This window comes from Zalophus californianus, chromosome 15 (assembly GCF_009762305.2).
Source record: "Zalophus californianus isolate mZalCal1 chromosome 15, mZalCal1.pri.v2, whole genome shotgun sequence".
NCBI classification, from domain to species: Eukaryota; Metazoa; Chordata; class Mammalia; order Carnivora; family Otariidae; genus Zalophus; species Zalophus californianus.
Genome location: NC_045609.1, coordinates 33726078 through 33742323, shown reverse-complemented (window position 1 = coordinate 33742323; position 16246 = coordinate 33726078). Strand labels below are relative to the sequence as shown.

Below are 16246 nucleotides of genomic sequence, written 5' to 3'. Positions count from 1 at the left end.
AAGTAGTAAGGAAAGGTGTGGCATGGGGACGATATTGTCTTGAAGCAAGCTCCTGTGTTCCATTATGGTCTTTGGTCTCAAAACTTCCTAAAGAAACCAGGTTTAGTTGAGTTTTTACCAATTCAAGCAGCAATACCTCATGTTATCATAGTGCCTTTCTTCCCTAAATTTAAAATGGTTTAGTGTTACTTATTTTACTAATTGTCACACTAAGACAGAGGCGGGGACTTCAAATTAGGAATAACTCGTTAAATTAACAACACTAAAAACGGATGTTTACTAGAATTTCATTTTTAGACAAAAGAGGCAAAATGAAAGGATCTGTATATTACGTGTCCCCAGACAACAGAACGGCAACTCCTTGACATTCTATAGTGTGTGGACACCTAAGAATTGGCAAGCACTGTTACTGAAGATAATGAGAAGGGGAAGGACAAAAAGAAGGGTAGGGGAAAAAGTTTTTGTTTCCCTCCCCACCATTTTTTTAAAAGTAGGACACACCCAACATGGGGCTTGAACTCACGACCCTGAGATCAAGAGTCGCATGCTCTACCAACTGAGCCAGTCAGGCGCCCCAAAAGGTTTTTTTTTTTTTAAATACTTTATTAAAGAAGGATCTGAATGAAACCAAAATTTCTCCCTCCTAATCTTACCTTGACCTGATGCTTTGGGCTTCTATCATTCTTATCCTTTCTCTCATCTATGTTTCTTGTTCTAATCAAATTCCTAGTGGCTGGGGAAGGAATATTTATTGTTTTAGGAAGTAGTTCGTAAACTTGTCTTCCTAATCTCTTATCACAATTTTTTCCTATGCTAAGTGGCATTCAAATTCTTGTGGCTCCTTTCCTCTAAGGGTTTCAGTTCAATTAAACATGAGTGCTTACTAGGGGCCAAGTGCAATGCTGTCTCTGGTTTTTGACAGGGATGAAGGTAAAAGTGGTTCCCACAGCAGAGAGTTTACCATGCTCTAGAGTAGAAAGCTCTAGCAAGGGGGTATCTGGTGATCTGAATTCATAGTTGGCCACTTTATCACTAATGCTAGCAGAACACAGGCAACCTGGCCATTTTTAGCTTAAGTTGTAATCTGATGGCAGCAATGGTTGATTCTGGGACGGAGGAACTGTCTCATTGCAGTTAAGAGTTAGTGCTCTTAACAGAAAAAACAAAACCCTGCAATTTCCTGTCCCTGAGAAACCATCTCAGTACTTCATATGTATTGCAGAGGAACAGAGGACGTGTGCATGAGATAAACCCAGACTGCTGCCAGGATTGATTGCCAGAGTCAAGGACTTTTAGCAGATAGCCCTTTGGTTCTGTAAACAAGCATTCCCAGGATGGTAGGACTTTTTTTTTTTTTTCTTATTCCTATTTTTTCCTTTTTAGTTGTCCTGCCCTCTCATTTTAATTTTTTATGATGAAAAATTTCAAATGTATACAAAAGTAGAAAGAACAAGAAACACAGCTGCAATTACTAATATTTTGTCAATATTATTTATACACCAAGATGCATTTCTAACATAAGGCCTTTTTCATGTAACTATGTCATTATTACTACTATGAAAACAGTACCATCTAATACCCATTTCACATTTAAATGTCCCCAATTGTTTCAAAGATTTCTTTGCATTGCTAGTTTGAGTCAGGATTCAAATAAGAGCCATACATTGCGTATGGTTGTGTCTCTTAAATTCTTTTAATCTAGAATGGTCCCCCCTCTTCCCCAACCCCCACACCATTTGTTGAAGAAAGCCAATCATTTGTCCTATAGAATGTCTCACATTCTAGATTTGTCTGACTGCTTCTTGTGTGTCTTTTAGCGTTCCTTTTCCCATATAATATTAATTCTTGTTCATATTTTCTTATTTTTCTAAAGTATGTGCTAGTAGAAATTAAAAACAAAAATACTCTGGTGACACTGAAGGAATTTAATGCAAGGGGGCGGGGGGAATTGATCACAGTTAGGAGATAGGTAAACCAGTCTGCTGTTGAGGAAAGATCTGAGCTTCCGTAACAATTTGAGAACTACTGGCATATAAATTGGGGAGGGGAGTGGGTGAGATCATCCATGGAAAACTGGGTCTGAGATGGAACCCTGGAGAAGCCCAGCATCAAAGATGTGGGCAGGGGAAGAAGATACTGCAAATGAGACCAAGAAATAGAGAGTTAAAGAAGGAAACCTAAGAGTAGAGTCACAGGAGCTGAGGACTGTTTCAAGAATGAGGGATTGCTCAGTGGATGATGCATTTATAAAACATATGCAAAGGAAAATTTATAAAGTGGGCCAATTTTATATTCAGAATTCATTAAAATTAACCTGTATATTTATCCCCAAGGAAGTAACTATGTAGTACATTCTGGAAGACCTGGAGTTTGTACTTACTTCGGAGAGCAACAAACAAAAGATCATTGGCAATAATAAAAATGAATCACAACTGGGGTGCCTGGGTGGCTCAGTCAGTTGAGTGACCGACTCTTGATTTCGGCTCAGGTCATGGGATGGAGCCCCGCCTCTGGCTTCGTTCTCAGCAGGGAGTCTGCTTGAGATTCACTCTCTTTCCCTCTTCCCCTCCCCTGCTCCCTCTCAAATAATAAACAAATCTTTAAAAAAAAAATGAATCGTAACTTTTTTTTTTTTTAGATTTATCACGCAGAGAGAGAGAGCGCGAGCGAGAGTGCACACAAGCAGGGGGAGGGGCAGAGGGAGAAGCAGGCTCCCTGCTGAGCAAGGAGCCGGATGTGGGGCTCGATTCCAGGACCCTGGGATCATGACCTGAGCTGAAGGCAGACACTTAACCGACTGAGCCACCCAGGCATCCCAGAAAAATGAAACATAACTCTTAACAGTGAAACTGAGTTCCAAAATCTAAGAAATTCCACTTTCCTGTGAAATCTTTCTAGATTGATTTTAAAAATTCCACCTATTTTTTTAACTTATTTTTATCTATTTTTAAGATATTTTATTTATTTTTCAGAGAGAGAGAGAGCACAGGAGCAGGGGGGAGGGGCAGAAGGAGAGGGAGAAACAGACTCCTGCTGAACAGTCACGCAGGGCTCAATCCCGGGGCCCTGGGATCATGACCTGAGCCGAAGGCAGATGCTTAACTGAGTCACCCAGGCACCCGTTTTTGTTTTTGTGAGCATCTACTATGTGCTCATTACCCTCCTGCTGGTAAGCAAGATAGAATAGTACATGTGACATGAGCTCTATTCTTTCCATTTACCATATTCACCATACTCACCAATCCTCTGTCACTCTGGTTGTCTGGTCATAGGATTCACTGATGAGTTGTGACATAGATGTCCTCTGGTTTGACTAGACCAACGGTTCCCATCAAAATCACCAGAGAGACTTATTAAATACAGATTCTTGGCCCCATGCCTAGTTTCTGATTCAGTAGGGATCAGAGAACTTGCATTTTTAACCAAGAGATACCAGGTTGCCGCTCCAGCAGTCATGCCACGAGAGAACCCTTTTACTTTTGTCAGCTCTAAAGGTCTATTATCCCTTAGCAAAACCGCATTATCTACACTCATAAATGGGTTTAATTCTCCATTATCTCCACTGAAAATTCACTAAAGCCTAACAATGTTGTTGAATATGTAGATGTTATTTGTTGAAATCAAAAAGTAGCTTAACATTTTCAATCTTATCTTCTTAGACTTTACTTCCGTCTCAGGGATGTCTGTATTGGGTTGCTATAGCTGCCAGGAGGCTCTCAGTACATCTCACACTGCACTAAATACAAGCATTTAACATATGTTTTTTGATATGCCTTCAATGGAGTAGGTAGCATGTGATATTCTGTTTGGTGATCATTATTTGATTTGATCAAATTTGATACAAACTCTTAAAAAAATGAATACTGAATTTTGTTCATTCTTGAACGGTGTTCTGCAGTCCAGGAGACCACACTGGGCAATCTGGTGGTCTGATAAAATGGAAATTTTCCTGTTAATCAAGTTATAAGGATATTAGTCTCAGTACTGCCATTGGCTTTATTCTGGCTGTAGAAGTCACTTAACCTCTGGTGGCTCTGGAAAATTAGGAAAATATTGACTATCTTAGATTCAGGAAGCATTAATGAAATGCCTATTTTTAAAAATTTATTTAATTATTTATTTATTTGGCAGAGAGAGGGAGCACAAGCAGGGAGGGCGGCAGGCAGAGGGAGAAGCAGGCTCCCCGCTGAGCAGGGAGCAATGGGCTGCTGCTCCCCCTGCTTGTGCTCTCTCTGCCAAATAAATAAATAAAATCTTTTTTAAAAAAAATGCCTGTTTTAAAAATACAGGCTCTAGGAACCAAATTTAATTTCAAAATGGTATTTTTATAAGAATTTTAGAAGTAAACAGTTTTCCACTAGAATCACAGAAAAATAAGTTTTGTTGTGTGGTTGTTGTTGTTTTTGGTTTTGCTTTAAAGAATCAGATGCTGTAGTTCAAAAACTGAATAAGTATTTATTGTTCCAGAAGGTACATTGCTTTTTATACATATTTCATAAATGATACAGGATTTTACACATGTTCAATATTTTGCTATTTGTTTAAAGGACTTTCTTCCACATTTCCCTCCCTTGCCTCCCACACACCCTGAAAGAATTTGCTCATTGCACTGTGCTGTTTCTTCTTCAAAACCCTGCACACAAACAGGACAGATGATTTAAAAATAATTCACATAACTTAAGAAAAATAAATGAGGGAAGGGGTTGAACAACTGGGGGGCCTGGAAGGAAGGGGAGACATGCATCCTTTCGTTCCGTCATGCCAGTGGAAGGGGTGGTGGCAGGAGCAGAGCAGCGGCGGTCCTGACTGGCCTTCAACCTCTGCAAGGCACCTGGAGTCTGGGTTTGTCATCGCAAGTGTTTCTTTTCATACACAATGATCCCCAAAGAGGAAGAAAATGAGAAATAACCTCCTTGCCACAAGGAGGAGGGGTGAATCATGTGAAAGAAAAAGCCAATCGGCTGTGTGGCAAGTCTCATCATCCTTTCCATCCTGCCCCCACAGTAGTTAAAAACAGGATATTAGACACGGATTCCTTTGACTCCTCAAGTGCAGATGTCATCTGGAAATATGGTAGAAAATATTTTGATAGAGTAGAAGATTAATTCTTCCTTCTCTCAATTTAAGATAAGAAAAAATAGGGTGAAGAGGGTAGGTTGAAGGAAGCCATAGAAATGTATTCCTGTATAAAGATAAATTGCACCCTTTGAGATCCACACACTTGATTTATGACTACTGAAGTGGCGGAGGTGGTGGGGCTCACAAACAGTGTGGAAGTGTGTGTCCTTCAAGATAAACAAAGTCTCCAGACAAGGCAGCGCCATCTGGGTGGGCTGGAATGCTGTCACACAAGCAGATTAACAGCAATGAAATTATTCTGGTTTGAAATGGCTAGAGAGCCATGATTTTTAGCCAATTTGTAAACCTTACATCTTCCTGATTTGGTAATACAGCTGAACACCCCCCTCCCCCTCTGATTTGAGTTATGGAGGGAGAGGGGAATATCAACAGGATAGTTAAATAAAGGAGGGAAATTCTGCCTCCTCTTAAAGATTAATTAGTAAAAAACAAAACAAAACAAAACAACCTCATGCAGCGTTGCCAATGATTCCTAGATACTGATCCAGAGCACTGGAATATACAGACATTGAAGAAGGTATTACGGGATAATCCAAAGTGTCAATTACCAAACAGTCGTAAGTTGGTTCCAACTCTCATATGGATAAAATTAGTGTAACCAACAGGGGTGGGTAGTCAGAAAAGGGGCATAAAGAGGAGAGATTCCTGGTCACTTTGCAGAGACTGGGTCCAATTTAAAATAAATGCTAATGGCATGGGCTCAGACTCTGTTTGCCACCCCCATATCTTGAGGATTTGCTTTTCCGGTAGATTTATTTACTCCTATGTCAAAAATAAGAAAAATTAAATTAAAAAAAAATTAGAGCTGAGTGGGGTGCTGGTGTGTTACTGTTTTGCTGACCCTGCAAGAAGATGCAAGAAAGGAACACCCCCAGCATCCTTGTCTCTTTATGAATCTCTCAACTACATAATGCATCATTTTCATCCAGAAACTAAGATGCTTGATTAAGACAATATTCACTAAGCCCTTTGAGCTTATATTCCACAAAGCCTGATCCTTAGATTTTAATATTCCCTTCTTCCCTAAGATCCTTTTTGTTTTTGTTTTTTAAAGGTAAAAACCCTCTACCCTGACTTGGCTCCCAGCTTCCACCTGCAATGCTTTAATTAAAAAGGCAAGAGTTATAAACAGGTGTTCTTTCTGCCAGGATTCAGAGGCTCTTTGCAGATCAATCTTTTTCACCAATTTGTCGAAGGGGCAGATGTACTTGTAATGGGTCTCTCAGTCTCTTAAGGTCCATTTCTGCCTAAAATAGAAACAAAAGGTGAGAAAAATTGGCTAGTGAAGCTTTCAATGATATTACTGTCTCCTGAGAAAAGGAAATTGTCTTTTCTGCATCACTATGAATCACAGAAATCATCTCAATTACTCTCAAAATAAGAGTGCCTCAGAAGCAAAGGGCTTTAAAGGCACAGGACAACAAAGGGAGACCAGAATGGAAGTCTGTCCTGGCAGCTTCAGCTGTCAACAGAGCCTCCAGAAAAGGCTGTGCTGTCAACAAGGCAGGACTCAGAGGCTCAAGAATGTGGGGAGCATGTGATGCACCCTGATGGCGGTTCTTAAACCTTTAGTTATTCCTCCAGTAGTTGTTTAAGTTTTTCGCTTAGTGATATTAAAAACAGGGATGTGCTGTCAACTGCAGCACTTTCAAAACTCAACATGGACTGGGACCTCACCCCTGTGGAGCTGGATTATTAGGCTTAGGGTGGAGCTGAAGCATCTGTATTTTTAACAGAGCCAGGGATGATTTGATGCATTCCCTCCAGTTGAGAACCACCACACAGAGCAACAAGAAGACACGAGTCAACTTAGGCCAAGGCAGGAAGACAGACTAAGCCTATTCAAAGTACAACCCCATCACCAATAAGGGACAGAGAAGAGCAACCAAACATTAAAGAGGATAGAAGAGCTTCTAGAGATTTTTAAAAAATCTCTAAAGTCATATAAGTCTACAGAGAAGAGGAATAAAGATTTATTCAGCAAAATCAAAGATATCAGAAGGAGGCACACACAGAAATTTGAAAGAGGTAACTATTCTGAAAAATAAAATATATCAATCTTTTTAAAAACAGCATCTTCTAGTTCAATAAACTCTGACTTGTTCCTGGCAAACATTTGCGGTGGTCTCTCTTACCTGGATTTTATTTTTGCCCCATTGGTACCACACATTTTAGGTGGGAAATCTTTGGAAATTGTTGTAAAAAGATTTTAAAAAGAGAGAAAAGTAAAAATAGACAACTTTAAAGAAACAAAAAGAAAAAAGTAAAAATAACTCTACAAATTTCAATATGCTACTGTTAACAGGATAGACAGGACCCATCATCTTTTCCCCTGCTTGCGTTCTACAACTTTCCAGAGAGGTGTCCATGCTAAAATAGACATTCTTATTATCTGAGGAATAATTAATGCAGGAAGAAGAGGGTGTGATCATTCTTTCAGAGTTTACCCACTGAAGCACTATAGTTATGGATAATAGTAATACATTATTAGTAATAGTAATATAGTAACATATTACTATAGTAATAGTAATATATTATTATTATTATTATACCAATACCATACAAAATGGGGCTGGAATTTATTTTTATTTTTGGAAAACTTACCTGAGCAATTGCATCCTTGAGTTGATTATATTTCTCTAGGTCAAAACGAGACTTTTTGGCTCCTTTATGGAAAAATAATAAGTATTGTCTGTCTCTGGCTTCTGGATAAACATATTCCTACAAATTAAAGGAGAAATTAAATTATTAGTCCCTAGAAGACTATCTTTACAAAATGAGCACTAACTGCTGATTAGGTTCAATACACGTACACACATATAAAGATACATAGTGATAAATGTGCTGCATTAAATATTTCTTAAACATTTTTTTTTGTGAAACACACATGTAAGAGTACACAAAACAAAAATGTACAGTACAATGAATCATCACATGATGAATAAGTTAATCATCACCAGATAAAGAAAATCTAACGTTGCCAACAACCTGGAAGGCATCCTCCTGCCTCTTCTCTATTAGTAACCTTTCCTTACTCCCAAAACTCATCACTATCTTGCTTTTTATGGTCATTATTTTCTTACTTTCTTTACAACTTTCTTACTTAAGCGTGAATCCCCTTGAACTCTAATTTTAGCTTAATTTTACCTGTTTTTTTAATTTTATAAAAATGGAGTCAGACAGTAAGTATCGTGTATGGCTACTTCCGCTCAATATGTTTGTGATAGTCATGCTTTTGTAGTCCATTCATTTCCATTGCTATGTTATATTCTACTGTATGACTACATCAAAATTTATCCATTTTACTATTGATAGACTTTGGGCTGTTTCCAGGCTTTGCTATTATAAATAATGCTGCCAAGAACATTTTTGGGCTTATCTCTTCTGTTGGATATATACCTGTGAATGGAGATCCTAGATCATAAGGTATGCCTGTGTTCAAATTAGGAAGTGATATGAAACAGGTTTCCAAAATGGTGGTACCAATTTACTCCCATCAGCAGGATATGAGAGTTGCCATTTTTCCATATCCTTGCCAATACTTGGTATTGCCAGTTTAAAAAAAAAAATGTTAGCCATTCTGGTGTGTGTGCAGAAGTACTACCTCATTTTTCAAAAACAGCTGTACTGAGATATAAATCACATACCATACAATTCACCTATTTAAAGTATAATGTTCAATGGTTTTTAGGGTATTCATGAAGTTGCACAACCATCACTACAATCAATTTCAGACCATTTTCATCATCCCCAAAAGAAATCCTGTACTCTAACAGTCACTTCCCATATCCCTCAACATCTCCAATTCCAGGCAACTATTAATCTACTTTATGACTCTAGGGATTTGCCTATTCTGGACATTTCATATAAATGGAATCATATAGCAAGTAGCCTTTTGTGGCTGCCTTCTTTCAAGGTTCATCCATTTGTAGCATGTATTGGTACTTCATTTCTTTTTGTTGCCAAGTAATATTCCACTGAATGGATATGCTACATTTTATTTATCCATTAATAAACTGATAGACATTTGGGCTGTTTCCACATTTATGGCTATTATAAATAATGCTGCTATGAATATTCCTGTACAAGTTTTGTGTGAACATGTTTTCATTTCTCTTGGAGATCTATAGCATTTTCCTGATCACTCATGAGGCTGAGGCCTTTTCGTTTCATATATTATTAGCCATCTGAATTTCCTTTTTTAGATGTGCTTATTCAAATCTCCTGCCATCTTTTTCTATTGGGTTGTCTGGGTTTTTTTCTTACTGATTTACAGGCTTTGTTAATATATTCTGGTTATGGATCCTTTGTTGGGTATATGTACTACAAATATCTCCTCCCAGCCTGCATGCCCTTTTAATGGTGTTCTTTAATAAACAGAAATTCTTAATTTTATTAAAAGATTTTATTTATTTATTTGAGAGAGAGAATGAGCAGTGGGAAGGGGCAGAGGGACAGAAAGAGAAAAGCAGACTCCCTGCTGAGCAGAGAGCTCAATGCTGCAGGCTCAATCCCAGGACCCAGAGATCATGACAGAGCCAAAGGCAGACACTTAACTGACTGAGCCACCCAGGCGTCCCCAGAAGTTCTTAATTTTAGTATACTCAAATTTATCATTCTTACTCTTCATGCTTAGCACTTTTCAATCTGGGTAAGAAATCATTCCCTATTCTACAGTAACTGACATATTTTCCTATATTATCTTCCAGAAGCTTTATTTTACTTATTATTTTTTAAATAAATACTTTATTTATTTATCAGAGAGAAAGAGAGAGAGAGCACAAGCAGGGGGAGCAGCAGAGAGAGAGGGAGAAGCAGGCTTCCCGCAGAGCAGGGAACCCGATGTGGGACTCAATCCTGGGACCCTGGGATCATGACCTGAGCTGAAGGCAGACGCTTAACCGACTCAGCCACCCAGGTGTCCCTATTTTATTTTTTAAAAATATTTTATTTTTAAGTTATCTCCACACCCAAGATGGGGCTTGAACTTACAACCCTGAGATCAAGAGTTGTATGCTCTACTGACTGAGCAAGCCAGGTGACCCTCTTCCAGAAGCTTTATTGTGTAACCTTTCATATTTAGATCTATAATCCATCTGGAATTAATTTTTGTTAATTAAGGATGTGTAAGGATGGGGTCGTTTCATTTTTTTTATATGGATATTCAACTGTCCTAGCACCATTTGTAGAAAAAGACTCTCCTTTATTTGCAGTGCTATCTTTTTAAAATCAAAAGTTCATTTATACCAGGTCTGTTTCTACATTCTCTCATCTATTCTATTAGACTATCTGTCTTTGTGCCATTGTCTCAATTATTGTAGTATCATAAATAAAGCTATAGTCTTCCATATCCTGTACAGCAAATCCTCTTACCTAGTTTTTCTTCAAGGGTTTATTGGCTTTTCTTAATCTTTTACATTTTCATTGAAATTCTAGAAGCAGCTTATTCAAATCTCTCCCCCCTCCCATCCCCCAAATTGTTGGAATTTTGACTGGGATTGCACTGAATCAAACAGGTCAATTTGTATACAACTGACATGTTTTAGTATTTATTTTTCTAGTCCATGAACACACTTAAAACATAAAAAACATTTTATGTTTTTCTGCAGAGGTCCTGCACATCTTTTGCACAACTTACTTCTAGATATATTTAAAAGTCATTTTAAGTTGCACCTTTTAAAGTCTCATTTATAATTTTTTGTTGTTGGCAATTGATTTATGTATATTGACCTTGTATCCAGTAACCCTACGAAACTCACTTATGGATTCTAACCAAATATATATACATGTTTTTGTATTTTTTTATGTACAAAAATCTTTGAATAACATCAGTTTTCTTTCATTCCAATCTTTACATTTTTTTCTTGCCTTCTCCTCCAGGGATAATTTATGTTTGCTTCTGCCTGGCATCTATGAGCACTAGCAGTGTGGGATTACCACTATTTTAGGAATACCTTAGTCTAATTTATGGAATTGAGATGAATGAAGTTGGGCTATAGTTCGGAGAGAACCTACAACAGGTTCATCCTTATTCTACAATGGTAGCCATTAGAGGTTCCAAACCAACACAGTTTCTATGGTTTTGGTCCTAGATCATCAAGTATGGCTCAGCTTCTTAGTCTTTCCATCTTACCCTGCTTAGTCAGCATAAATCCCCAGAGGAATAAGCATACCTGACACCAGGTTCACCTTCCTGGAATTCCTCTTCTTCAGGTCCTTGCATGGTAATTTTTGCTATCTTATAAGTTCTCTAGTGTTTATAGGCAAATGTATTTAATGTTTTATCTAACTATTCTAACTTTTCCTAGTGGAAGGATTGGTCTGATGCCTAGTATGTCCTATAAGAAGCAGAAGTGGATACTGAATTACTGATGATGACAATAATGGATTAATAGTAGCTAACAGGAAATAAAAATTGAAAAAAAAAAACAAACCTGAATGTCTCATCTCCTAATACATTACAGTCTAGTAGAGGGGTGAAGACATTATATGTGACTAATTATAATACAAGATAGCATAGGATGAGTGAAATCAGAGGCACAATGTGCTGCAGGAATTCAGAAGGAGAGTTCAAAGTTGGCTGTAGGGAACTGGCCAAAGGTTCGTGAAAGATAAGCATTTAAGAAACCTTGAAATATAACAGGTAGAGATCAACAGGGAGAACTCTCCCAGTTGATAGAATGATGGGAAGTTAGGAATGAAGTGGTAGAAAACTCAGGGCATTTGGGGGAATAAAGAATACAATTTGATTTGTTTAGAACACATAGTAAGTATACTGTAGGGAACTGACAGACCTGTGGAGAAGACAGAGAGCAACCAGTTATGAATATCAGGCTAAGGAGTTTGGACTTCAATCAATAGATAAAAAGAACCTATTAAAGGGGTGTGTATACAAGGGACAGGAACAGGGACGAGAGGAGAGAGAGAAGGAAAGAAACAAAGACAGACAGACAGCAAAGCCATGTCCAGAGCTGTGATTAGACATGACTCATCTGGTTGTTTGTTTCTGTTCACTCAAGAGTATTGAGCATGAGCCAGACATGGGACTAGGTGCTCTATACTCTGGGCAAACAATGGCAGGACATGAACAGTTTATTGTCTCTCTTCTCTCCTAGACAAGTTTGGGAGGCCCAGAAAGGTTAAATACCATTCTTGGGCTTTCATTTTCTCACACATAAATAGGCCTGTGACCAGTGGTCTAACAACAACAGAAACAAAATGCCTATGTCAATCGCAGCCATATAAAAATATAAGAGAAGCAATTCTCAGCTTTCTTTTGATACCTAAGAAAATAGAAAAAGGTTCTCATGTCTCACTTACTGCAAATGTTTTTTATCAAGGGAAGTTGGATCCGTGTTGATATCATACAGATAATAAGTGATAATAAATCCTTCATACTTTTTAAAGTGACACAGGGATTTTCAAGCTACTTTAAGAATAATACTGGCAACAAAAATTAGTTCCAGATACTGATATTTAATAAATTAGTCTTGGCTGCTAGAGAATAGGCCAGGCATATAAAGTGATTAGATATCTAATTTTCATCTCTCTTCCATGAAGCAAAAACAATAACAAAGAAGCCTACCTATACTCTTAACGTACTTAGAAATAGCCCAGAGTTGAGTTTAACTATCTGATTAGTTATCACCAACTTTCCATTCCAAGAATTCAGTAAAAACAAAAAGCTTGAGACTACCCTATCCAACTGTTAAATTAATTACATAGCACATAAAAAGCCAAGGCAACTGGCCTGAACAAGCTATCCTGAAGCACATCATTCTTCTCCCTTTGCCCTCTTATTCTGTAACTTAATGTAAAATTTTTTTTTTCTGAATTTAATGGTTTATATGGCTCACTTTATAGTCTGTGAGTTCATGAGGTCAGGAGCCATGATATATACCTCCCTACCTTTAACACCTATAATAGGGCTTAATACACAATTAGCATGCATGTGCACGTGTGCATACGTGTGTGTGTGTGTGTGTGTGTGTGTGTGTGTGTGTGTGTAGGATAAATTGGTACTTAAAGGGAACTGGGCTTAGAAAGAATACAAGAGAAAACAGAACTACTTTGACAACCAAAACTTCATTAGCATCTCATTAAAAGTTTCTAGAAGAGAATTCTTACCTGGCGTGTCATTACAAAATATGCATACATTGCCATGGCGCTTCCGTAAGTGATAAAATAAGTGACTGGCTCCATGATGTCCCAGGAATATTCCCACCAGGTAAGCCGGGCCAAAATGCCAAACTGTGTGGCCATGTAGGCAAGTCCACCCCATAGCACCAAAGTGGTCCTCTTCTCAGCTTTTCTGCTAATCTCAATTCGTACCTACAGGGTACACATAATCAATCAACAATACGGCATTTTGACACAGAACCAGTTTTAAATTTAAACTGTTTTACGTTCATGGAAGAAATAGGGCTCATAATCAAGACATGTTAGTCTCCATTCTAGTAAACATAGCTTATCTTCCTAAATAGTATCTGTAGTTTTCACTGAATATTTCATAGGAGTAACACTTTTCTTAGGACACTTGTGTTTTATGTTTCACCCTAGAAGTAGATGAAAATATGGTGAAACTACAGGAGTAAGTTAGTGTCAACAACTCTTCATCCAACTACACAATTATCTTTTCTGAGGGAGGGATATGAAAACATGCCAGTGTTCTCTTAACTGTAGTATATAAGATGTAATCTATCATCATTGTTTACTCAAGGGGTCTGATAGAGGGCAGAAAGTACAGTGAGTCAGAGCATGGACTCTGGATTCAGAACAGCTGTGTTCAGGCCCTGATCCGTGTATCATCATCAGTGTCACTACAGAGTTGTTCTGAGGCCTAAATAATGGAATACAGGTAAAATACTTGCACAATTCCCAGCACATAGTAAGTATTCAATAAAAGATGATAATTATTTTGTTATAGCTGGTACATTAAAAAAATGCTTTTTTACCTCTTGAAAATACTAAATTTAAATCTCATTCTCCTTCACAACAGTTCAAGTTTATCACATTTCTAATGGTCTTAAATTTAATGAGAACAACCTTGAGATACAAGTTCATTATTTTTAAGGAAATGAGAAAAAGCACAATATGAAGAGTATTTGTTCCCTTTCTTAACCTCTGATAGTCTAACTTCTTACAATGAAAATATTTGCTTATCATTAAAAAATAAGAATGACACGTTTACTTTAAAACATCTGGAAAAATGTAAAGAAGAAATTCAATCATCATCCTACCACTCCATTAGCATTTTGGAATATATTTCTTCGGACATTTTTCCTGTGGTTTACATATACATATATATAAATATGCATAGCTATATGCACAACACATTTAAAAATTAGATCATAATATACACATATGCACACTATTTTATAATTTACTTTTGCATAAAATAATATTCTTCTATTGCATATTAGGTCTATATAATCATTTTTAACAGCTGCATAATATTCCATATAATATTGATTCTTAACTTGGCCAAAATCATTATCCACTACACACATAACTTTTGTCAATCAGTAATTATTTCAATTTTTGTTGCAAAGGTGGTAAATCTGTAAGGGCAGACATTTAGAGCTCAAAGTTCTATGCCCATTATGAAGACTCAAAACTATTCCTTTTTAAGTTTTTTCTTAGCTTTAATTGGACTTTTTTTATGGTTCAGACCCCAAAACTAAAGGACTAGTTTGACTGACACAACTCAATTACCAAAAAAGATGGAGGGGAGGGAAGCAAACAGATATGCTCTAGAAAATTACTGTTGAAGAGGAAAGTCTGAAATTTGAATTGGCACCTTTTCCAGGGGAGCCAGTTGCTCTTTGAGATCCTCTAATCTTTCAATAAGCTCCCTTTCCTTGTTTAACTGGTGCTGCTCGATGCACAGCGTGGTGTACAGCTGCTGGACAAGTGTCTTTACATCATTCAGGGTTGCTGCATTTTCGTGGCTTAAGAGGTCTGAAAAAAAGGGGTTACATTTTTTTAAATGTTTGCCTCAGACAGAGCATTACTATTTCCAGGGCTATTAGACAACAATAAAAACAAGACAAATTCATTTGCTGCAGGGACCCCACCATCAGTGTTCAACTGAAGGAAAATGATAGTTCCTTTTCAAAAAAGAGGTATCTACAAATCCTAGAAAGTCAATTCATATTTAGGCAACTTGAAAATTTTGAAGCCAACATCTACTGTTACATTCTTGGAAGGCAAAATGATACAAATAAGGTTCCAAATAACAATAATCTTCATTAGATAAAAACAAAAAATTTTAGGCAATAGGTTAAAAACTAGTAGAGAGGTTTAGAATCAATCCGATTATCATGCTTATCAAAATGCTTATCTATAATTTATCTGTGGTCCTGCCATTTTAATTGGTGATTGTTTTCCTGTTTAACACAGAAAAAAATACACAGTATTTCAAATTTGCAAATACAAAGGTATAAATAAAAATACAAGTATCCTAAAACTCTTAAGCTCCCATATACCTTCCCCTTAGCATACCAACTTTTATTTATCCCTGTTGGGAAAAGACACAGACTATAGCTGTTTGGGCCTCAATATCATGTTTGAGAGGGCATTAAGAGAATGATTGAAAGGGTAAAAGATTAAATTCTTTGATTCAATATCTTCTTCTGTGAGTAGCATGTGTTTCCAGAAATCTAAAAATTACGTTTTGAAAATCTAGTAAAAAATCAGCTATGGGGCACCTGGGTGGCTCAGTCAGTTAAGTGTCTGCCTTCAGCTCAGGTCATGATCCCAGGGTCCTGGGATCGAGCCCCATGTCGGGCTCCCTGCTCAGTGGGGAGCTGGAGCCTGACTCTCCTTCTCCTCCCTGCTCATGCTCTATCTCTCTCTCTCAAATGAATAAATAAAATCTTAAAAAAAAAACATCAGCTGATCTCAGCTGTCAAAGAATAAAAACAAAAAACACAAAAAAGAAAATTTTTGTTTTAAAATCTTATTAGCCTTAAATGTGACATTTTGTTACGTACAGCATAAGGTCACTCATCTAAATCAAAATAAGCCATAGTCAGAATTAGCCATGTGTTTAAACTTTTTTCAAGGATGTCTTTTAGTACAGTTATCACAGAAATTCAAGCAATGA

General features: G+C 37.3%; 1 protein-coding gene across 3 annotated transcripts in view; it reads right to left on the bottom strand.

Moving 5' to 3' along the window:
* Positions 1 to 4421: 4421 nt before the first annotated feature.
* The window catches only part of MCU (mitochondrial calcium uniporter), a 200902-nt gene continuing 189077 nt past the window's right edge, over positions 4422 to 16246 (bottom strand). For 2 of the 3 annotated variants that reach the window (XM_027596291.1, XM_027596292.2), the window contains exons 5-8: positions 14939 to 15099; positions 13267 to 13470; positions 7744 to 7860; positions 4422 to 6386 (exon numbers count right to left, since the gene is read on the bottom strand). In XM_027596291.1, coding sequence (XP_027452092.1) covers positions 6309 to 6386; positions 7744 to 7860; positions 13267 to 13470; positions 14939 to 15099 — 560 coding nt within the window. In that variant the 3' untranslated portion in view covers positions 4422 to 6308. The remainder of the gene's footprint in view (positions 6387 to 7743; positions 7861 to 13266; positions 13471 to 14938; positions 15100 to 16246) is intronic. The other variant, XM_027596293.1, reaches the window with a different exon arrangement.